This window comes from Camelus dromedarius, chromosome 7 (genome assembly GCF_036321535.1).
Source record: "Camelus dromedarius isolate mCamDro1 chromosome 7, mCamDro1.pat, whole genome shotgun sequence".
Lineage (NCBI taxonomy): Eukaryota > Metazoa > Chordata > Mammalia > Artiodactyla > Camelidae > Camelus > Camelus dromedarius.
In genome coordinates this window covers 49,411,555-49,436,032 of record NC_087442.1, presented here as the reverse complement: position 1 = coordinate 49,436,032, position 24,478 = coordinate 49,411,555, and the positions used below count along the sequence as shown (strand labels likewise).

The window sequence follows — 24,478 nt, the reverse complement described above, 5'->3', positions numbered from 1 at the left end:
GTCGTCACACTGTCCATCATATTTAGGAAAGGGGCACTGCAAAGAAAAGTGGGAGCTCTGTATGACTGAGTGGGGCTTTTTGACTGGTGAGTTCACTACAGGAAGATAGAGGGAAAACCTGACTGTTAGTCTCAGTGACTCACAGATGTCAGTCTCTCTGTATTTTCTCTTTGGCCAGTTTGTTTCTCCAGGAAGAGAGAAATGTCACCTTGCTTTTTGTGGCTTCCTCTGTGTAGATTTACACGTATGTTTCAACTTTCCCCTCTGTAGATCATCTCTAAGTTTTCCATATTCTAAAATTATGTTGGCAGTCCTTGTCTCCTGTCCTGTCTTTGTTCTTCAAGAATATATGCATATATGCATTTAATGTCCATATGTAGAGAGAAGCCTTCATGGAGAAGGTAGTAAGTGAACTCTACCTTGAGGGATGTTTACTCTTCAGTCAGGGGAGAAGGCAGAGTAGGGGGAGAAACCTTCCAAAGAGAGGAAAAGAACATGGAAAATTGGTTACTATAATGCATATGATTGAATGGACAACATTGTTCAATCATCTACCTACATGTTTTCCTAAGAGTAATGTTTGTTCTCTAAGGTTGTACCTAGGCTTAATCAAGCTAAATAGATGGAATACCTTGATAAAACACTCTTGATTCCTTGAGGCAATTTGTTCCAACATCTAATATTCCAACAACGTATGTCACATGACTATTTCACTCATATGAAATGTAGTGAATGCATAACATGTAATACTTTTCATGAAAATTGTTGGTATTATTAGGAGGAAAAGAATTGAAGATACCTCTCCTGATAATCTTATTGAACCATAAAGTAATGATACTGTACATGGTAAACAAAATTAGGTTTTCACTTAGTTACACTGATGGGCCAATTCAGATATAAATGACTTTCCATTTGTTGGAAGGACTACATGGAAGTCACTTACATGTACATTTATGATATGAAGGATTAAACTTATACTTTTATGACAGTGGAGTTACAAAAAACATTTAATTCATTTATATCTCCACGTAGGTAAATTTCAAATAAGTATTTTTTTTTTTATATTTTGAAACTTGAATAACTTCTTGTTTACATGCATAGAAGTTAAGTGTAAAACTAATACGTGGTCACTGTAAAAAATCTGGGAAATTAGCAAATATAAAAAATCAAAAGAATTTAATTATGCCACTTTTCAAGGATAGCTGTTTTAATACTTGGTTTAGTTATTTCTCCCAAACACACAATAGAGAGCTTACTACTTTTTAAATTCACTATAGTGTGAACTATCCCCATTTCATTAAATTGTCTTTGAAAGTTTGAATTTAAATGAAGGCACACTGAAGCCTGGATTAAAAGACCATTTTGATTTTTATAAAGTCCATTAGCATTTGTTAGTCATTCTCTCTCAAATCTAGCACTGAGGAGAAAGGTGTTGGGGGGCCTGCGGAGGCTGAAGTGTGTGAGTGGGGCCAGCAGGGGTTGCTGTCCTGGGTGAGGCTGCGGCATTCCTGGTGTCTCTGACCTTGGACTCACTTAACATTCTAGTCTGGATTCTATTAAAGGAATTTTTTGTTTTCCCTTTGCAAGAGTCACCCCCTACCATGACAAATATTTTAAAATGTTTCTTAAAAAAAGTTGGAAAAGCAACTTTTTCCCAAAAGAAATTTATAGTTCAAATTTACACCAAGTTCTCACTAACTGGAGCAAGCCGGGTTTTCAGTAAAGCTTCAACTCTCCTCTGTAAAACATTAGTCACTCCCTTGGAAGAAGCAGTTTTTTATAGGCAGTGGGATAAAACAGCCACAGATGTTCATGTAATATGATGGGCTTTAGAATGTACCTGCAAAGCTTTTTTTTTTTTTAATTTGGAGGAAAAAAGATGAAAAAAGACTGAATTGGGATGCTAAAATAACAGTGATTCAGTATTAAGGAAATGATAAGTTTCTGATCCATTCAAATAGTGTTTTCTTTTCCCCTTTCCTTTATTCTTGGGACGTTCTTGAGGTTGTGCCAAGTCGTTTCCACTGCACAGTTTTTTAAAGGTATCTGCCATTCCCATGTGTAACTGATTGCTTTTTTACTATGCAGGACTGTCGTGAAGCCTGTGGCCCAAGAGTTTGATCCAGATATGGTCCTGGTTTCTGCTGGATTTGACGCATTAGAAGGCCACGCCCCTCCTCTGGGAGGCTACAAAGTGACAGCAAAATGTAAGTAATAGACAGCACTTTTTCTATGTATATAGTAAACTTAGGTGAGACTTTGAAAAATGATTCAGATGGTGTTTACTGCTCTGTCAGATTCACCCCTCTGTAAAAATTGACCTTTAAGAAAACCAAAGTTGAACCATTTCCTTCGATGGACTTGAAGGGACATTTCAGAACCTTTATGTTTTTCAGGAGTTTTGTTTTGCTACTTAAAGGCAGAAATGGTTGAGCTTCTGTTTAAAATACGTTAAATGACTTGAGAGGTTGTGAGTCTAGAAAAGCTACTGGGCTTTTGCACGTAGAATGGAAGTCACTGCTTGTCTTTCATTGGGCATGGGGTAAAAGTAGCTGCTCCCAATAGCACTGTGCTCTTCTGGGTTTGAACACAAGAGTGTAGTCCCCCTGCTCAGACGCTCTGCACATGCCTCTGGGCAACACTGCTAGTCTTCTGTCATATTGCAAAGATTCACTTTTTGACTGTGTTCCTTAGCAACTAGACATCAAATGAACAAATGAATTTTGTGTTATATTGCATTTGAATAACATGACCTAATGGAACATGACTAGAAAGAGGCTTTCTTTAAGAAGAACTTCTGTGCTCTCCAAGTATGAAAACAAGGCATACGTGTAGCCCACGCATGCAAACGTATTCCTGCACTCTGGATTTCTATAAAAATAGAAGGAAAAAAGTAAAATTACACTAAGAATAGGATACACTATTGTGTATTTTAATGGAGGTTGAGAAGAAACAAATCAAAAACAACCCAAATAGTTTAAAGTAAGAGAGATGAGTTTGGAGCAAGTGTGTTTTATTAATTTGAAAAGAACCAAAGAACCAGTATTATGCCAACCTTTGTTTAAAATTGGCTTCTCATGTGAGAGAATGTTCTGCACTCTAATTCTTCCAGTAACACTATTAGGTAGTAGCTATTTTTAACGTCTATTTTTTACCCAGTGTTCTTGGTGCCTTGTTGTCTGTTGAAAATATATTAAGAGGCAACTCCACAAACACAAATAAAGCATAATTTGCAATTTTGGTAAAAGTGTATAGAGAGATGTTTGGTCATATCAAATGTCTTTATTATCCTTTTTCTTTCTTCATGGAATTCCACTCAAATGGAAGTCAGTCTTTGCACTGCAGATAAACCTCATTTGGGTCAAGACTGGAGAATTAGTTTAGACTAAATAAAGGGAAAAAAAACTTGTACCCTAAATTGAGATAAACCCAAACAATAGAAAACACATGGAGCAAAGACAGAAATGTAGAAAAGGTGTCCCTTGCCATTAAATCCAATAATCTCCCTCAGGACGGAGGAATGTCTGTATTTGAGTCTTTCTCCCTGCCAAGGGGAAAAGTTGTAACAAGTCCATTTCTCAGAACTGGCTGGAAGGAACTAATCTTTTTGTTTGCTTGTTTATTTGTTCAATTTTTTGCCAAGTCAAATTCAAACCCATATCTCAAATATCATCTTGGAAGTCTCAGCCTCTTGTTGGCTTTAGTATATACACCAGGACCTCCGTTGTGTTGTTTTTTTTTTTTTGTCATTTGAGGGGAAGCTCTTCATTTTTTTCTATCCCACAATAAGTTTATCTATAATCCCTCCAGGCCCTTATTCCTCCTTATCAGTTTCTTTAGTTCTGTGTCTTTCTATTCAGCAGATCCTTGCTTCCTTACTAGGTGACTTGTTTCCTAAGAAAAACAGACAGACATGAATTTTAAATGATTTAATCATTGACTGTTTGTTGAGTATTTACAGTTTAGGGAAGAGATGTACAATGAAGAGAGGAAATGTTTGAATCCAAAGAGGTTGTAATAGAGGCTATCTAAAACAGTTCACATATTTCATAGATGAGAAAATGGATTTATTTTACCATCTGAAATAACTGGGGTTAAAACCAAAGTGCTTACTCTGAATTTATAGTTAGATGAAGTTGTGTAAGGCTTTTACTGGATTTTTTCCAAGAAGAAAAATGTTTCATAAAATGCATGAGAATGGAGAAATCATATGCACACTACCAAGCCCATTTTGGTGCCCGAGACCTTTAACTCCACAAGCAGTCTGTGACAGATACTGACTAGTCCCATGATATTTAAATGAAAAACAACAGAACATCGTATCTGAGCAACTGTTTGTATATATCATCTCATGCAGGCCTGAGTTTGCCAGCTTTATTTTCTAGAGATTCTTCCACAATAACTGGGCAGAAGTTAGGATTACTGAAACACTGTATAGTTATTCCCCAAATAGCTCATGCTTGGGTCTCTCTTTTTTTTTTTTCTTTCTTTTGTCTTTCTAACCACCTGGCGGATACATTTATATTGCTTTGGTCTGGACAGGCAATTAACATTGGTCCAGAAGTCATTCTGCATTTGAGGAGAGTCCCAAAATGCTGCTAGAAATGGGCTAAAACCTGAAGTAAAAAGTAGATAGAAATTAAAGAAACAAATTCCTTTCCTAATGTTTTTCCCGTTTCTGCAAAACTCACCCCTGCCCCAAGTAGAATGTTTAAGGAATTTAGAGAGTGGTTTGAGAATACTATCTTGTCAGAGATGCTAAAATTTTATTGTCTTAGCACATTGAATAAATCCTCTTAAAATTTTTGTTTGATAACTCTGAAAGGAGAAGATAAATTAAGTCAAGCTAACAAATGTTTTTATTTGTTTTTAAACATCTTTTAAGCTCTCTCTCTCTTTTTTTTTTTTTTTTAAGAATTGATTGGTACTATGACAAAAGTCTCAGCTTAAATATGGAGGTGATTTAAAATTAAAGTTGATTCTTGGCTAAGACTGTTTCTCTTCTTTCCTCTTTTCTCCTCTCATTTCTTTACATATTATGTGTTCTCTACTGTGAGACTATAATAAGAATATTCAGATTTGCTTGTGCTGAATTTTTAAATAAATTATCTGAATTAGTTATTTGAAATCTATACTGTTCTTTCAGTTAACAACCAGGATTAAGGTCCAAGCTGAAAGGAATAAGTATCTTTGTGTTCTACTCTAAACCTTACATCAAACTACCTTGAAGTTATCAGTTTACCTTTTTAAATACTCTCATTTGGATCTTATTGTCTTCAGGTTACAGTTTAAGAAGGTTGGCATGACAACTAAGTGCCATATTCAGACAATAAAATTGATTCACCATATTGCAGGACCCTCTTAACAGTGTTGCTTAACAGTGTTGTCACCGTTAAAAAAAATTCTTTAGTTCACATTCATTTTACAACAAACATTTTTTCTTCCTTTTTAACGTATTTGTTTATTTTCTACTTTGTATGGCTTCAGGTAGTGAACTCATACATGCAAATTACTTTTATCATGTGGATGAGAATTGTCCTTTCTTTGGAAAAAAAGCAGAAATCACTGCAGGATGATTTTTTTGTGAGATGGTAGCCATGTGTGATTAAAAAAATGTTTTTAAAAAATAAACATGGAGTGGTTTTATAGTCCTCTAGATAGAAACCATTTCCCTCAGCAAATGCACAAGTGTTATTTTGACAAATAAAGAATAGATAATAGTTGGGAAAAAATCAAATAACATATCTTAGGGTCTTGAATTACCATCTTTTTCTTGATAGAATGATTTATCCTTTTTAGTGGTCTTCTCATTCCTTCCCCCTCTTCCCCACACTGTGAGTATGTGTCTGTCAGGGAGCAACACTCTTGTGGGGCACGTACATGTATAAATAAATTTGTTCTCAGTTATGAATTATTCTTAGGGAAGGACAAAAATTCCTTGAATTGTCAATCCTCCAGAAATATCTAAGAAACTGAGTACCAAATCAGTCAACAAATAAGTGCCAAAAAACAGCTTCCTTAAACATGTGAGGCTATGTTAATCTGCTTCATCTGCTAGTGGTTGATGTATGTGCTTCCCTCATGTGTATTCAAGGGTGTGGTTGAGTGTCCTCTGCCTACACATTTTATTTGTCCCCATTGTTGAAGGCAGACTGAGCCAAAACTAAGTACATTTTTTTTCTTGTTTTTCCCTCACTGGTGATTCTTTTCCTACCTTAGAATGTCCATGGCTTTACTTTAAGAGATAGTTTTAAGAAAATACTGCTTTAATTTATGTAAAAGACTGATCTGCCTATATTTTCCTCTATGAGTTCTAGAAGTTTCATAGTATCTGGTCTTAAATTTAGATTCCTAGTCCATTTTGAGTTTATTTTAGTATGTGGTCTTAGAGAATGTTTTGATTTCATTCTTTTACATGTAACTGTCCCATTTTCCCAGAACCACTTATTGAAAAGATTATCTTTTCTCCATTGTATATTCTTGCCTTTGTGATAGATTAATTGATCATAAGTGCATGGGTTTATTTATGTGCTTTCTATCCTGTTCCATTTATCTGTATGTCTGCATTTGTGCCAGTACCATGCTCTTTTGTTTACTGTAGCTTTGTAGTACAGTCTAGTCAGGGAGTGTGATTCCTCCAGCTGTGTTCTTCTTTCTCAAGGTTGTTTTGGATATTCACACTCTTTGGTGTTTTCATACAAATTTAAAAATTATTTATTCCAGTTCTGTGAAAAATGCCATTGGTAATTTAATAGGGATTACAATGAATCGGTAGACTGCCTTGGGTAGTACTATCATTTTAATAATATTGATTCTTCCAATCCAAGAACATGGTATATCTTTCCATCTGTTTGTGTCCTCTTCAATTTCTTTCATCAGTGTCTTACAGTTTTCAGATTACAGATCTTTTGCCTCCTTAGGTAGGTTTCCTCCTAGGTGATAGTTTTTTTTTGGTGGGGGGGGTGGATAATTAGGTTTACTTGTTTTTAATGAAGGTACAATGCTTTTTTAAAAAATGAAGCATCATTATTTTGTGATGAGGATACCTCAGGCCCTGGCTGTCTTAAAGCTGTGCACTTTGTCTTGGTATATTGAGGTGTGCTTGGATCTTGACATTAATATGTTGATGCAGAATAAATTATCTAGCAATGCTCTTTTTTAGCAACCAAACTATCTGAAGCACAGTTAAGAATTAGAAAGTAGAGAGAAGAACTTCCAAAATGCAAAAATAGATGGAGAAGATCCACTTACAGAGACCTGCCTTCTTGCCCTTAGTGAGATTCTGCTTAATTCTTTACAAATATTAACTAGAGTACTTGATTATCTAGATAATTTTCTGACCTGCAGCACATTTAAGCAATAGTTTAGAAGTGAAGGTAGGTGAATGGATGGTGGGTATTTTCCTATCTCAGAGATTCTTTAATTTGAGCCCACAGACTTTTCAGAAGTCCATGGATAGAACTCATAGGGCTTATAAACCTGGATGGAAAAAAATTACATTGATACTTTTACTAATCTTGCCCTTTATTAGCTGTATGAATTTAGGAATGTGTTTCCTCCCATTGTAAATGTAGGCAACAAACCATAACATTATCAGTAAAACAGGTAACCTTGTCACCAATAGAAATGATAACTGTTTTCATTATCAATATACTGTTGTGGAGATATTTCCAGTGATCAGTTACTCTTGTCATTACTTAGAAGTGATGGTATATATCAGAACTGCCGCTCAGTTAGTTCTTTGATGCAGTAATATAGAATTAGATATATTGTGTCCGTATTTTGGTAGCTCTTTTCAATATTGTAGTTTCTTTTCTTATCTATGTACTTTATTGTATACATTTTAAAACATTCTGAGAAGGGGTCCATAGGCTTCACTTCAAACACACACACATACACACACACACACACACACACACACACACAGTCTTTACCTTGAGACAGAGAATAGTTTGTCTCTTTCTGTTTGCTAATTTCTCACGTTATGTCTGGCATAGTTATTGTTATATAGTGTTTTATGTTTGAAGCAAACACTGAAGAAAAAAAAAAAAGAATGTTCAGTTTTTCCAAAGATCTCTTACCTATAAAACAAACTTCAGGTATGTCTTTTAAATGCAAGCTAATCTTCATGCCTTGTAACTGTAAGTCACACTGACACATGAATAATTATTAAGCTTTATATCAAGGATTTGTACATTGATGTGTCATTATTTAGAGAGAATAAACTATCATAATCTGGAAATACAGAAATTTTGTTCAAAATAGTATAACCACTCAAAATTTTTTTTTAATTTGGGATAATTTAAAAGATGAAGTATAATACAAAGAATTATATAACAGACTTTATTACTTCCACCATTTAGAATTAGCAGCAGCCAAGTTTTTTACTGTATTTGTTTCAAGTCTTCTGTTTATAAAAGAAATAAAAACTGCAGATAAATATGGACTCCCCTTTAATCCCTGAATCACTGTCTCTAAGTCTTATTCCTGTTCCCCTCTTAACCACTGTCCTAATTTGTGTACTTTCCAGTACACACACACACACACACAGACACACACACACACCACACACATCAGTATTATTTTAGTGGATCTGGTTTTTAATTTACCATATCTAGCAAAAGTTAAGTATACATTGTTATTCAGTACATATTGATTATGGAAATTGCTTTTTTTTTTTTTGCTTTTAATATCTTTATTTTGATATATGCTCATGAATATTCTTTTAATTTCCCTGTGGTGGGCCATTATGGACATATACTATAGTGTACTGTGTCTTCCTATTAGTGGAACTTTAAGGTCCAGGTTGTCACTACTATGAACAGTGTCGAAGTGAACATCCTTTCACAAGTCTCCTCTTGCATGGTTGTTACCTTACTTTTTTAGTCAGTTTGGGAGTCTGTCTCTTTTTCAGTATATAAAACTTAAATACATGGAGGGAGGCAGCTAAATAAAGAAAAGAATGCCTTCCATAACTATTTCTCAGACCACGGTCTATGTCCCTTGTCTCTCGCAAACACATACACCCACACAACTAATCTTTCCTCTTCTCTTTGCCGTTTGTATAGACACACATTCCTTTCAAGTTAAAATTGGCAGAGAGGATGTTATTGGGTACTAAAATTCTTCAAGTCTAATCCAAACTTTAAGGATAAGATGGGCTAAAAATCAGGTGACAAAGAGATAAAAATATTATTATTTTAAGATGTTTTCAAGCAGTACTTTGGAATCCAGTTTAAATTGGAAAGATGATTTTCTACTCTAAGCCAATCTGACAGGCTGTGTTGTGAGTGAGTGTGGAGGGCACCATGGCTCTGAGGTTGAAGGCAGTCTGGTCATCCAGTAGACAAGTCGTAATCCTGGGCTGGGCCCTTAGAACGACCACAGGAATGTCGTTTCAACCTCTTGATTGATTTCTTAACTGGGAAGGGAGCATTGATTTCATTCTGGCAGCGTTGTTGTTGTTATTGATGATAGAATAATAATACCTTCTGGAAATCAGTGAGTGTTTACTCTGTGCTGGGCACTGCTCAGTACTTCCCTGTATCGTTTCATTTCATTTTTATGATGAAATGAGATAATATATACAAAACACTTTTTTTTTTGGTACCCTGATATCACTAAAGATTTAGCACTCATTTAAACTTCCAAATTTAAAACAAGTGACAGAAAAATCAAGCAACTTGCTCAAAGTCACAGAGGTGAGGAATAACAAAACCACAACTTGATCTCATGTCTTTTAACTTCCAGCTCAGCATACTTTCCACTTGGCTCATTGGGTTATTAAAAATATCCCAGATAAATAAATAGAGTTTTTAATTACTGTAGAAGCTCATTCTGAATTGTGAAAATATAGGAAAGAAAACGAAATTTTCCCAACAAAAATTTTCTTATTTAAATAAAATTGTCCATGTTGAAAAAGTCAGCAGAGCTCTTCCAGTATATGGGAGCTTACCAGTTTGCAGACCATGTGCACTGTTTTTCATGGAGCGTTCTGTGCAAGAACTAGTCAAGGACTTATTGAGTCTTCAGCTGCCTGCCAGTGGGTCTCTTTGTTGTGCTCTTAAGCAAATACATTGCCCCCTGCAAAGACGAGGGAAGTGGGTTTACAGGACATTTATATTCATTGACATCTTATGCAACATAGTTTCCTTTTATGTCAACATAAAGAAGCAACATAGCTAATTAAGAAGGAAAAATGTCAGCATGTAAAAAAATTACAGATCTTAGATTTGAGGATGATTTTATTTTTCAATGACAGGCAAAAGATTTATTCAGTGAGTGCTCTGTTTTCCTGTTACCTTGCCTTAATTTTCTCTCTCAATTGCCTGTTTCCTTACACCACATGACAACTCAGATACCAGATTGTAGAAGAGTATTTTCCATTTGCAGTGCTTAGTTACTAATGTCATGAAATAATCCATAGACTAGTATGACTTCTGCTTAACTTTGAAGAGCAAAATTACTATAACTGGGGCCAGATCAACATTGCTTTTGAAAAGAAAATACATAAGATCCTGAAGAAGGATGCCAGCAGTAACTGTACAGTAAGATGTGTACAATATTTCATTGATACTAAGATACACTTTTTCACACTTTAACATGTCTGAATTAGAATTCCTTTTGTATCTGATGAAGTTTCATTGTTGGGTTGGCAATGTTTTTTTTTTTTTAATTCACATAGTGTGTTTTTTAAATCGTCACAATAATTTTGTCCTATAATTGATAACATCTTAGATTCAATGAAATAGAGTATTTTACTTTTTGAGATGTTGTTTTAAAAATCCTAGCCAAAGTCCTTATTAAAATTACAGCTTAGATTTCCATTGTCTATTTTCTCTACAGGCTTCCAGTGATTGAGAAGAATCTTGAAAAAGTAAAATAACAATGTAATACAAAAGAAACAAAAATATTATCAAGGAGAAATTTTATGTAGTGGATTCTTTTAACGTGTTTGCTTTTAACTCAGACCAAAAATTGTTCTTTCATGGCCTGAAGTCTATGTGACCATAGGCTCTGACCCTTTACTGTGATGCTCGCTCTAGGTAAAATAATTGGTTTCCAACTCATTTTACAAATCAAATCAATACAGAGAAGGATCAGTTAGTCATACGATTTATTAAGTCATATCATAGGTGGGTGCCATGGTGTAAGTGTGTGGGCACAGCTGTGTGACTGATAGCTGTCTGCTAGCACATGTGAGGTAGTTATCAAGGAAATTACAAGGAATGAATGTGTACTTCCTCCTGCAGGAGGTTTTCCTCACACTATTCTCATGGACCAGAGAATCACTATGGTCTAGGATCAAGGTTTCTGAGCTAGCAGGTGTCAGTGTCACCGGAGGACTGGTTAGGTGTGCTGGCCCCACTCCTAGAATTTCTGATTCCTTTGGTCTGGGGTAGGGCCTGCAGTTTGCATTTCAAACAAGTTCCCAGGTGAACGCTGATATTCCTGGTCTAGGGATCGCACTTTGAGAATCACTGGGCTAGTTACATAAAGGATACAGGATTTGCAACTGGTTGATCTATAGTTTGGGTCTAACTGGCAACCAGTTCACTTTTCTGTAACTTGATCGTCTTGTCTCTCAAACAGAAGTAAGACCAATTGTATTTGTTTTGACTAAGCATAGGACTGTTATGAGAATTGGATGAGGTAATGAACTAAAAGATGCTTTGCAATATGTAGTGCTCTAAGTGTGACAAGATACCAGTGATATTGTGCCCATTAAGTTTGGTGATACTGCTGTTTTCTTACAAGTAAGCCAGGTTCAGAATTCTTATGTCAAAACAACATTTGTATTCTTATTTGAAAATAAATTCTAAATATTTAGTTATTTTTAAATGTTTGACATATTTAAATCTTTAAAGATATTTTAAAACATCTGAAATAAGCAGTTATTTTTGTTGCTTTTGGCAGGGAGATGGCTGGAGTCCCACATAGCTCTTCCTTTCCCTGACCTTTTTTCAGTAGAACCTCCAGGTTTGTCCCAGGTGATACTGGGGCTCATGGTCACAGATAAGTCACTAGACATTGTGGCAGTTCTTTTCACACAAGCTCTTATGATTCCAGTTCCAGCATGCCCCTATGGGCTGGGTGACTTGAAGCAACTTAACTTTTCTGAGCCTCTGGTTTTCCATCTGCCAGTTGGAAATAACCCTGCCTTTCAGGGTTATCGTGAGGTTTAAATGAGCTTCACACAAGCTCTTGTGATTCCTCTGCCCAATATCTTCTTCAGGTATTTTCAGACCAAGAGTCACTGCCAGAGACTTCCCTTTATCTCTTCGCCTAAGTAACCTGTTGTCACTCAGTAGAGTTCTGTGAACTCCACCAGGTCCCTTGTAGAAAGAGTACTGTAGAAATACACTTCCTCCTGATCTCAGAATCTGATGTATTGTCAATCAAACAATATGAAACGTGATGAGACAGAGAAGCATAATGTTCTTTCAAATTGTTTTTAAAATGCAGTACTTCTTATAAAGAAGTTTCTTCATCCCTTCCCTGACCTTCACCCTGTCTCCAAATCTTAGTACCAGCTTGTTCCATAAGGAATTGTACATATCTAACCAGATTATAAGCTCATATTTATCTCCTTCTATCATTTCTTCCAATTTTTAATGTGTGAAATTTTTCAATCTAAATGAGTCACCTGTACAAAACAAGTAGATGTTTATTTTTAATGTGGAAGCAAAACAGAAATGCCTGGGGTTATGAGCATCAGTTTGTAAACCTCTGCTTTGATTGCTGCATGCTTCTCTAATGTTCAGCCTTTATTCAGGAATGGCTTAGATGGAGTCATATGTAACGATGTGAATGTATAGTAAGGTCTTCATTCCCTGCTCTTTCTCTCTTTTCTCTGTTTTGTTAGAATTTGTCTATAAACTGGAGGCGCTGTCTGTTTCAGAAATTATCTTACCAAATTATTGACTGCTTATTGCAGATCACCCCTATGCTAAATATTCTCTTCTGTAACTATAATACAATTTGCACTCCTTACTGGAAATGACCTCCTTCCACTCTCTAGGTCACCCTTATTCTCCTTGGTCCTCCTCTTTGTTCATTATGCTCCAGACTTGCAAATCTTCTCATCACTCTAACTGGCCAGACTCCTGTCAGGTCTGTGCGTGGGACAGTCCTGTCTGGAGCACTCTCCTTCAGTGTCCCCTGGCTGTTTTCTCAGCTCAGATATTACCCTCTCAGTTTTTCCCTGACCACTGTGTCCACCCCTGGCCCCATCATCCTGTATCACTTTCCCTATCACTATTTGCTAAAATTGTCCAATTTGAAGCTATTGTGTTCTTAACTACTGTGTATCCCCAGGCCTAAAATATCACTAAAATATCATTGTCCAGACTCAAAAGATATTTACTGATTTTCATTTACTGGATTATTATTCTCTTTAAAAAAAATCAAATGACCTAACTTTAAAATGTCTTTAATTCTGCAAAATCACCCTATTTTCTTTTTCTTTTACTTGAAAAGTTTGGTGCATAGTGTATACTCAGGGTATTTTCATAAGCATCCATGTTGTGCAACAAACATTACATTAACCAGCCTACCAGGCAGTATTAGATAGAGGTTCAGAAAAAGCTCTGGAGTATCACATTCTAGAACCAGCTCTTGGTTCTGCCACTTCTCTTACTGTATGACATTGGACAACTTACTTTACCTTAGTGAGACTCAATTTCCTCATCTGCAAATAGGATTATTTCAGAGGTTTGTGAAGATTAATTAAGATAGCCCATTTTTCAACCTAAAGACTAATATTTAGTAGGCCTTCAACAAATCTTATCTGATATTAGACAGACTTAAATTTTTCATGTCCCTTGAAAGTGTTTTGGATTACAAGTTTAACGCCTGCACAGCATACTGTTATGGGAGTTGAACAGTTCTGAAACTGTGTCTTGATAACAAAATGTAACTATCTGGCTTTTAAATGATTCAAACTAATTAATAGATGAAAAGAGCAATAATTAGTAGTTGTTAATAAAATGCACGAGTTCATAGATTTTGGGAGATCACATGTGTTGGTGGAATGAATCTCCCAGACATCCACATAACGAAGAGTTAGTCTAGCCAAGCTCATATGGGTAGCATAGGCTAATGATATTTGGGACAAATAGCAAAATTTTTCATTTGGTAAGAATTTTCATAAACATCTAAAAGATTTTTAGGTGCAAAAAGTAGACTTTTCATGTTACTTAAGGTAGAAATCAGGAATAAAACTGAGGGAACATTTCTAGTGCTGACTAGGATTATACCACATCCATTGTGACTAATTAGCTTTTCAGAAGCAGACTTTCTTTATAAAGTAAGTATAACATAAGAAAAAATGTTTTGTTTTGAACAATACTATGGGAATTTATCTTTGCAAGTACTATGATACAAAGCTTACAATAAGACAGAAAATAGAAAGATAAAGGATAGACGGAGCTAGTGATGAAAAGACAAAGCTAAGCCCAGAGAGACCAGATTTAATTTAGTTAGTAATGCACTTAGGATTAATTTATCTGGCCAGCCATTACATAACTCTAACAGTGTAGGATATTCTGGCGAGTCTGATCTGGGTTTCATAGCACGTATTTGTACACTGTAGAGAATCCAGTCATCTCATTAGAATCATTTATCTCAAATTCAAAATGTGCTGCCAGCTCTGTTCATTTATTTGCAGTTCTCTGGAAATAAACAGTTTCCTCAGGTATTATTTCTATCAAAGACTTCTCCCCACAGCACTGTCCTTATGGTCCTTATGCGTAATATTTCCTTCCTATTTTAGGGGAGTCATCTAAATCAGGCACACGGAAGAGTGCCTAACATCACTGTTGAGGTAGCCAGCAGAGGGAAACATTTATTAAACGTAGCTCATTTCAGTAACCAGCAGGCTCATGAAGCGCATAAAGGAAACAAAGGAGTGTCGGGCTACTTGGGATGGTTCCAGGAGGGTCGTCTACTTTAAGAGCTGTATTTTGTTAAGGATTGTGATGGTTAGTGGGACTTTTCCTGCTGTTTTACTCAGTAGTCTCAGGGGGACTGTTTGACACTAGGGTGCAAAATGAGGTCTCAGCAATTAGGAAGAGACACCACTGCAGGCTCTGTAAGAGTTAATCACTGAGTACCAGACTTAATAAGTGATAAGTGCCCGGCCAAAGGAACAGCCCAGGGTTGTTTAAGAGCCCAGCTTCTTACTCTTTCCAGTGTGCCTGCTGCTGTAGCTCATCCTGTGACGGCCTCCAGAGGTGCTGTTCAGGTATTTGGCAAGAGGAAAGTCAAATGCAATGACTCTTGGTCCCAATAGAATAAACCACCCAAAGGTTTAGAAGTTCCATCATCTTTGAGCTAAAACACACACCTAGAGGTAGCCTGAGAGCCGCCCTCCACACAGGATGGGGACATTGGTGTTATAATAGCTTAACAGGTCCCTGAGTGAATGGATCTGTTCCCTCTAAGGGTAGGGGACAGAGAACTAACTGCTGATCTGTTTTGATTAACTCTCACTTCAGAGAAGAACAAACTTGAAGCACAGAATGTTAAGTAACTTTTTACTTGCAACCAAAGCCACAGGTTCCACCTCTAGTTTTCCTGGGTCTAGTTACTTCTTTTACATCCATATAACAATCAAGAGAAAGAGGGAAAGGAACGAGGAGACGTACTGAGTATTAGAATGGTGTATTGGAAAGTACATTCACTAGGAAGTTATGAGACCTGTGTTCTAGTCCTTATTCAGATACCAAATATCTGTTTAAAGAATTGCTGTCTCCAGTCCTCATCTGTAAAATGAGGTATTTGGACCAACTAATAGAATGGTTTAAAATTCTCTTATCTAGAATAACAAGAGCTACAAACATTTAATAAGCACTTATAATCTACAATAAGCACATTACATTTTCTTTTTTAACCTTTATAATAACACTATAAGATAGGCAATATTACTATGATCTCCATTTTACAGATGAGGAAGCTAAAGCTTAAAGAAGATAAGAAATGTTTGACTTACAAAAGAGCTACAGTTGAAATTCACCAGTGGTCTGGCTTCAACTGGTCAAATATATTTTTCTGTCTGTGTTTGTATCAGAAATTGACCTCGAAAACAAAGAGAGACAAGGCCAGGGCATGTTCAGGACTTGCGTCACCGTAGGGATCCAAGTTTATCAAGTTCACCCTTTTGGCTGAAAGAGCTGCATCTCTCCCCCCCCCCACCTCCCCCTCCCTCCCTCCCTCCTATTTCTGCTCTTTTTCCTTCTCTCCTGGAAAGTCACTTTGTGTATTGAAAGCATAAAACTCTCTAATACGAATGACTTAGACCCTGCTGTGCTAAGACAGAGAGGTAAACCTCAGTCCCTACTCTCTCATGATGGTCTGCTCTGTTAAAAGATAAGTAAAGGAGCAATACAAAGTGGGAAAGGAGATTTGTTGCACAGAAACAAATTCAGAAGGCTAGGGGAAGTATATTTGATTTTGTCCCAGACATACACAGATGTTACATTTTCTCCATGTAAGATTGATGAAACTTCCTTTTTGGTGGAGAGATGAAATTTATATTCTAAGGAAAATTACTGTTGAGTTTAAGGAGCTTCAGTTTATGTCTGGTCTTTTATTTTTCTCCCAAGCTGTTACTTGATGCCTCTCATATTTGGCCTTTCTCAACTCAGTGAGAGTTGAGACCCTCTCAACTGAGTGTTGAGAACCTACACAGGTTTTCAAGTGGGCAAAAGTATTGAAGGACAGAGACCCCTAAGTACCTTTGTCAGAGTACCTTTGGCTGTGGCAATAGACAGAGGCAGGCATATTTAGGGCTCTCTCACTGTGTCCTTGCCCTCCTTTTCACACTGACAGTGATAGTGGTGTCAGAAAAAAGAGAAAGCCACAGGCTCTAAACAACTGGTTGTTATCTGCAAAACTAAGTCACTCACTCAGGATGACCACCTGTCATTGCAGTTTCTACTTTGCACAAAGGGCTGCAGGGTGAACAGAAGGTAAAACATGTAACCTGTGCTCTCTCCATCAGTCAGGCCTTGGTCATTTTTTTTTTTTTTTTTTTTTTTTTGCCAGGCCAGTGAAACCAGAAAGAAAAGAAATTGTCTAACTCATTCAACAGATTTGCTCAGTAGCCACACACAGCAGGCAGCTGCCGTATTGGACAGCACTGATAGAGAACCTTTGCACCATCGCAGAAAGTTCTCTTGGAGAGCATTTACTGAAGACTAAACAAAATAAACTTACGGTACATCAGGAGTTGATATGCTATGAATAAAATTAAAGTAGGGAAAGGATCAGGGTATGCTGGGAGAAGGGAGATTTAGTTTCAAAAAGGATGATCAGACATGACCTCACTCATAACTGTTTACATGAAAACCCAAAGGTAATGAGGGAGCAAGCTGTGAGAGCATTCTTGGCCTGAGGACAGCTTGGGCAAAGGCCCTGAGGCAGAGGTTCATTGAGTGCTCAAGGAGCAAGGGAGCAAGTATGACTGAGGTGGAGTGGTCAAAGGAGAAGGAAGAGGGGAGTGGTGAGGAGTGGTTATATTCTGAATTATTTTAGAGGTAAGTGGATTGAATTTGCTGACAGACTGGATCTAGAGTAAGAGAAGGGTGTTGGGGAGTACAGCCTGGTTCCAGGGTCTTGGGTGTGGACAGCAGACAGAAAGGAAATGATGTTAACTGAAATGGGGAAGGTTATAGAAGCAGGTTTGAGCTGATGACCAGATGTTCAGCTCTTTACATGTTAGATTTGAAGTGTTTCTTAGACATCTGAGTGGAGCTGTCTAGAAGGCAATTGAATATATGTGTTTTGAGTTCAGGATAGAAGTCAGAGTTAAATGTAGTTGTTATCAGCATGTAGGTGGTATTTAAAGCCAAGAGCCCTGATTCATGGAGGGGGCAAGTACAGGTAGAGAGGAGATCTAAAGACTGAGACTTGGGACACTCCAGCACTATGACACCAAAGTCATGAGGAGGAGCCAGGTGAGCATCGGTTGATCTTCACCAGCAGAGCCTTGGGTCCTGGAAGCCAGCTGCAGCGTGCAGTTCAAAGAGGAAAGTGTAATCAGCTCTGTCAGACGTTGTTGATGGGGCAAGTCAGATAAGGACTGGTCGTTAAACTCAGTAACACAGAGGACACTGCTGACCTTGTCACTATGGGGTTTGATAAGTTAAAAGCCTGATTAGAGGATAGAATTGGAGGAAAGAAATTGAAGACTGAATATATAGACGCCTCATCTTTTGAGGAATTTTGTTCTAAAAGGGATCAGAATAATAGAGCAGTAGGTGAAGAGAGGAGATGAATGAGTATTTAAGAACATAATATTAGCCAAAATAACAGCATATTTATATGATACTGAGAAGAATCTAGTACAAGGTGAAAAAATGATACTGTTGTAGAGAGAGGAGAGAATTAATTTCCTGGGAAAATGTCCTTGAATTTATGAAGGGAATGAGATCTTAGATACATGGACAGCGTATCCACTGTAACAGCAGGAGAAGCAGAGCACGTGGTTCCAGATGTTGGCAGGTACTTGAACATAGTGATAGGAGATTTATGAAGTGTGCTTCTAATTCACTTCATCCTCAGTGAAGTAAGAACCAAGATCATCACTGAGAGTAAAAACTAGGAGGACATTTCGGAGAAGATGGCATGGAGCAACTTTAAGGGCCCACATAATTTTCATGGACATCACTTCAAAGTGAGACAGTTCAGCACAGCTGTGTCATTTTCACCAGCCACGTTGAGCAGTAGAGTTTAGCCAAGGCTGAATTAGAGTGAAAGAGGCAAGGAAGTAATTTATCTGATGTACTATGAATTTTAAACCACTTAAAGTAGGGAAATGAATGCAAGAGAAATGAAAAATTGATAGGAGCAATAAACACAGACCTCAAAATTACTGCAGTTGCTGTAGTAGTGAGAGTAATCTGAAAAGACAGGAGATGGTAAGCAAGGAGAATGCTTGGAATTGATATGATGGAAGGGTTCGAATTATTGCTGAGTAAGGGACCTGGGCATGATCATGAGTGAGTCACTAAATCCTATTCTAAAGATCAGTTCACGAAGAGAGTTACTTTAAATTTTTATTGGGTCAGTACACACTTCGTCGAAATCAGTATTATCTCTTTATGAAAGAAGAAAATTTTTGATAAGAGACAATCAATTAAATTTAAAATTCAAAAGTAATAGTGTAGCATGTTCCCCTCAGATAGCACCAGATCTCTGATCTGTTCTTTTGTGAAGCAAGACAGTGCAGTGTTGGGGTTTGCATTCGATCAGAATAAGCTGCTTGTTTCAATTTCCATGAGTTTTCAAATACAAGCCTAATAACAGTACACATGACTTAATTATTCTTAGCCACTTTCTCTATGAATTTATTTCCAAAAGAGAAGAATGGCAGTGTCCTAGGTGTAGGTTCTGTACTACTTGCATACAACCATAAAGAAACTATAAATCTATGTGTATAATCAGGGAAATTTCAAAAAACAACAGGTACCTGTTTCATTCATGCAAAAAGGAAAAATCAAGAAGACACTTTTCCTAATATGTAGGAAGTTCTAAGTGCTATTTATAAAAGAAGGAAAACATAATGAGATACAGTTGATGCTTAACGTTTAAATTTTATTTTCCACTAGAGTCTTATTTATATTTCTAAAATAAATGAACAAACAAATATTTACATTTATTCTTGAGACATAAATGTGGAAACATTTCTGCCTACTGATTTGAAGATTTGTTGGCAGTCAATGAGAAAAAAAATAGAAAGCTGACTATTGCTTTAAGACTTAAGAAAAATGTGTACATTTTTTCCAACTTTACAAAGACTTTGATAAAACACTCAATTTGGTCAGGCAGGATTCATCCACCATTACCTTTAAAAGTACAAGGTAGAAACTTATCTTCATTAAGTGCCACTGAATGTCTGGCACCACATAACTAACCAAAGAATTCAGTAGCTTAGGGTCCATGGGATGCCTCAAGTTCAAAGGGAATGGAGACATCCTGTTTGGTGTTGTATTTCACTCATGCTGTTAAAACTGCCCAGACCTCCTTAAGTGTTTTCTTTTTCAATCTTGAGCATGATCTTTGTTCCTCACGAACACAAAGCATAGTAAAACCCAGTGTCAGACCAAATAATTTTCACAATGTGTCACATGATTTTATTTTTAGTTATAAAGGTTTTTCCTTTTGTACAAAAAGTCATTTTGTTAATGATGGTGAAAACGGGTCACTTACCACTCCTGAGGACCTGTGGGTTGTTAGAGAAGAAAGAACATTGCTTCAGAGTTTACCAATTCTGACCCAGTGCATTCAGGGTGCAAATTCTGTTATTGAAAATCTTAGTACACAGGATGTCTATTGAGAAACAATGAAGGTAGTTAAATTAAGCTCTAACTTGTCCAGTGAGGAAAATTCATTCTCAATTCCTGAGACCATAAACGTGAACAAAGTAAAGCGTTTTAAACTACCTCTGCATTCAATGGCATTCTAAAAGATTTAGCAACATAATGTTCATTCAATCCAGAACATGCAGATGCTAATTTTTTTCTAGTATACAATCATGACTTGGAACTTCCTGGAATATCTCAAAGCTTGTTCTCATTAACATTTCCTATTTTTAAAATTTAAATCATGAAAAAACTGCTGGCTGAACAAAATCTGGTCTGACTGAATTTTTCAGAAATGGCTTTAGTGATATTTTCTATATATTTATAACAGAGGGTGATAAATATAAAAATAAAAGTTCTGTATACTAGACATGTATTGAAACTTGGCTGCCATTTGGGGAGAAATCAATAATGTCTCTGAAATGGTCACTTACTGAGTAATTTCTGAAACTTCAACTCTGTTCAAATACTTGGAAGAATTCATGGTTTATCAAAACTTTACACATTTTCCCTTTGTTTTCTTAAAATATATCTTTAAGAGAATAGATAATATCACATGACTTCTAAAATCCAGCGTTACAATTTACCACAGGTTGTTTAAAGGATGCTCTGTGGGGGTTTCTGCTACCTTCCACTACCTTCATCTGCAGAATATCAAATGATCAAAAAGCTGTAGGTCACATTCAATTTGACGATGCTCTACTAGAGGAGAATGTCGGGTTAAGCTGCTTGACTTGGCACCAAAAAGGATAAATCATGGACTCTAATTCCCCATATAATATTTTTTGAATTATTTTCCATTTTAAAATTTTATTTGCCATTTGTTACATATTTTAAACTGATGTAATTCTATTTTAGAAGTGATTATAAGACAAATGTTATTTTTCCCCACCCACATATCCTTTAAAAAAAATTTTTTTATCATAGTCCCCCCATTCCAGCTAATAAGATTCTTTGCCACCAGGAAACAGTGGCATGGATCTAAGCTGTTAAAAGACCAGGTCCATGTGTGGTCTTTCTAGATTACTGCTTTGTACTGTTGTTCTTAAAATGTCTCCTATGAATTAATCTCTTGCGGAGTAAGGAAGGATGATAATAATATAAAATTTTGTATGTGTAGAAATTAGAAAAAGATACTTTATACATTTAAAAAGAAGTAACCTCTTCTGGAGCATGAACTTACATGTAGCTACTGTCCTTACAAAGCACTATTTTAGACATTTCTTGGTGGAACCTGTTCTTAATTATTAAATTATGTGTTTATTCTTCTGTTTCATTTAAAAACATTAAGTCTTTAAAATACAGTAAGTATCCATCTATTTATGGAGATACGTATACAACTGTGGCACTATAGATGGAGAATACTTATAATAGCCTATGGGAAAACAGGTGAGGTAGAAAATCAGTTTACCTGTTTGAGGAAAGACCTTGCTGACAAGGTAACTCAAGTATGGCGGGAAATGTTGAGTGGTACTTGGCCCAGTGGAACAAATAGCTAAGGAACTGCCCCATAAATATAAAAAATTCTGATAGTACACTGTACTTTCATGAAAATAAGGCGTGGTTTCATATAGATAATGTTTAGACTATGTGAATGAGAGTGATTAAGAAAATGCATTCTCTCTAAGGCAGCTTTTTGTGATCATAAAGCAAAGTGAGTTTTGGTAAGCAATATTACAGGAAGCAGTATCTCATTTTATTTAGCTTACAAACTGACAAAAAGACTCTGTCTCTATGTACATATTCAGGTACGTACATACGTATGTATCTACCTACGTATCTTATCTATTTATCCAGCCATCTGTCAGTTATCATTCTACCTGTGTTGGAATTAACTTCAATTGAAAAAGGGAATAATACTTTTTTCCTGGAAAATAAAAGGTAATTCTGATTTAGTTGATTAGTGTGACAAAGAGGACAGGTATTGCCAGTTCCATTGTTTGGTGGACGTTTTCCATAAATTGAATAAGCTGGACCAAGAGGTCTAATATATTGAGGAAATGTTTTTAAAATACATCTTTTAAAAATTACTAGCTCTTAAAAATATTAGACATCCTCTTAAAATATGCAAGAAAATACATAGTTTTTCAAATTCTGTTAAGATTATGCTTCCAAAAATGTATGAAGATTGCTGAGTTAGAAAGTTATTGCATAGGGAAAGTTTCCAAAGTATGGACTTAGGTTTTGGAATCCCCACCAAGCAAACTATTATTAATGAGAAATCATGTTTTAATCTTAGGATATATTTGCTATGGTTTTGCTGATTGAAAACATAACTTTTGGATGAGCTGCGTAGGCTGTTCTCTCTCAGAATCAAAATGCTAATTCAGTGTCCCATCAATAGAGGGCACTTTCTTTGTTGTGTTTAGATCTCATATGGTAAACAGCAATCAGTATGATTAATTCAGTGCCCTGATGTTGGCACTGACATCACTTATTCTGCAAGTAACTCACTCTGCCTGTACCTGAACATGAACTTGATTTCTTTTTCATTATTTTTACTGAGAGTCATGAAGAGTCTGACAACCTAGGCCAGTTATATTAAAGATACTGGTAAGGGGAGACTGTTACCCACTAGTAGCAACTAACTTTGTGTTAATTAAATAAATGATACTTTAAAAATGTCATACGCTCCAGAAGATACCAATTTTCACTATTTGTTTTAGTCCAAAATTAAAATTAATAGTATTTTAATATTTTCTTTAGAAGACTCAATGTCTCACTTAACTTACAGAATCACTAATATGAATACAATGGGTTAAGAATATTTAAAATCAATGTATAAGCCTTGAATTATTCAATATAATTTGTCATCTACCAAGTAGTGTGGATGAAGACAGATATCCACATTAATCACGTCTAATATTTAATAAGCTACACCTGGCATATAAAAACAATTTATATTGAGTTTGAAATATTAACCAAAAATTTAAGTCTCTGTTTCTTATTTCCAGATCTCTAAAATTTAGACTATTTCATGTTTTTTCTGAAATGAAGTATTCTTTGAAATGTTCATAGCACACACAACTATTTGAAAGTTGACGGAAAAGGGATTTCTCTGTACAATAGGTCTCAAACAGGGAGTTTCTCTAATTAAAAAAAAAGTCACACAATACACGCAAAAGAAAGCAAAGAATTCCAGCAGTACAGCATTCCAGAGTTTTTTCCCTGCCCAAAGGATGTATGAGTTTTATGAATACATACTTGAGTTTTGTTTTGTGATAATCTTACTTTCAAGTCTATAAAGAACAATTTAGTTCCCCTAAACACACATACACTGACATACACACAGACTTACATCTATACATACTATCACTATTTAGAGGATTAAGGTAAATAAACTTAAAATATGTATCATTAGGATTGAGAAAGCTCTACAGTGCTGGCACCAATAAGCATGAAATGTACTTACTTGATCCTGGGATGGTGTGAAAACGATGAGTTAGCAGATTCAAGAACAGATGGCCCCTATTCACCCCATGTGGCTAAACACACAAATGCCAACCTCAGAGACGCCTTACCTTTGCCCTGTCTGTCCCTTCTAGGCTGGTTCTGTTATATTAAGGGTTATTGCCTTCTTGGCCCTCCCTGTAATCAGCTTTTGAAGTCCATGGCCAAGAAGGCAGTGTGAGACACCATTATGAGAGAGGTGTTTGCTTAAAGATATAGTCTGAACAAGATCTCATGAACCCCTTGATAGTCTAGCAGGGAACCACAAACTCCAGCCAATATCTTCTAATCCCCTGAGGATTCAGAACTGCCCACCATAAAAACATAATGGGCTGTTTATCTGAGCAGCCAGGAGATAACATCTTAAAGTTACAATCTGGGTTACAGACCGGTGACATAAAGCAAAAAGAAATCCACATACCTCCCTTGCCCTGGGAAAAACAAAATGTGAACAGCCCAGTGTATAGATACCACTGGACCCTCTGTTCTCATGCTAATGAAAGTCACAATTTTCCCAACGTTTTTCTGTTAAATAAATTAAATATACTTGGGAAGAAATGGTTGGACCCTGCCTCTTACTCCATTTGCATGCTTTGTACTATTTTTGAAGTTTGAGGCTATGTTAGGAAATATTCCCACTGGCACAATCAAGTGAATTTTTGTGG

The 24,478-nt window shown here is 36.2% G+C and overlaps 1 protein-coding gene across 1 annotated transcript in view; it reads left to right on the top strand.

Moving 5' to 3' along the window:
* Positions 1–24,478, top strand: part of HDAC9 (histone deacetylase 9) — a 682,621-nt gene that overhangs the window by 567,001 nt on the left and 91,142 nt on the right. The window contains exon 23 of the mRNA XM_064487516.1: positions 2,089–2,207. Coding sequence (XP_064343586.1) covers positions 2,089–2,207 — 119 coding nt within the window. The remainder of the gene's footprint in view (positions 1–2,088; positions 2,208–24,478) is intronic.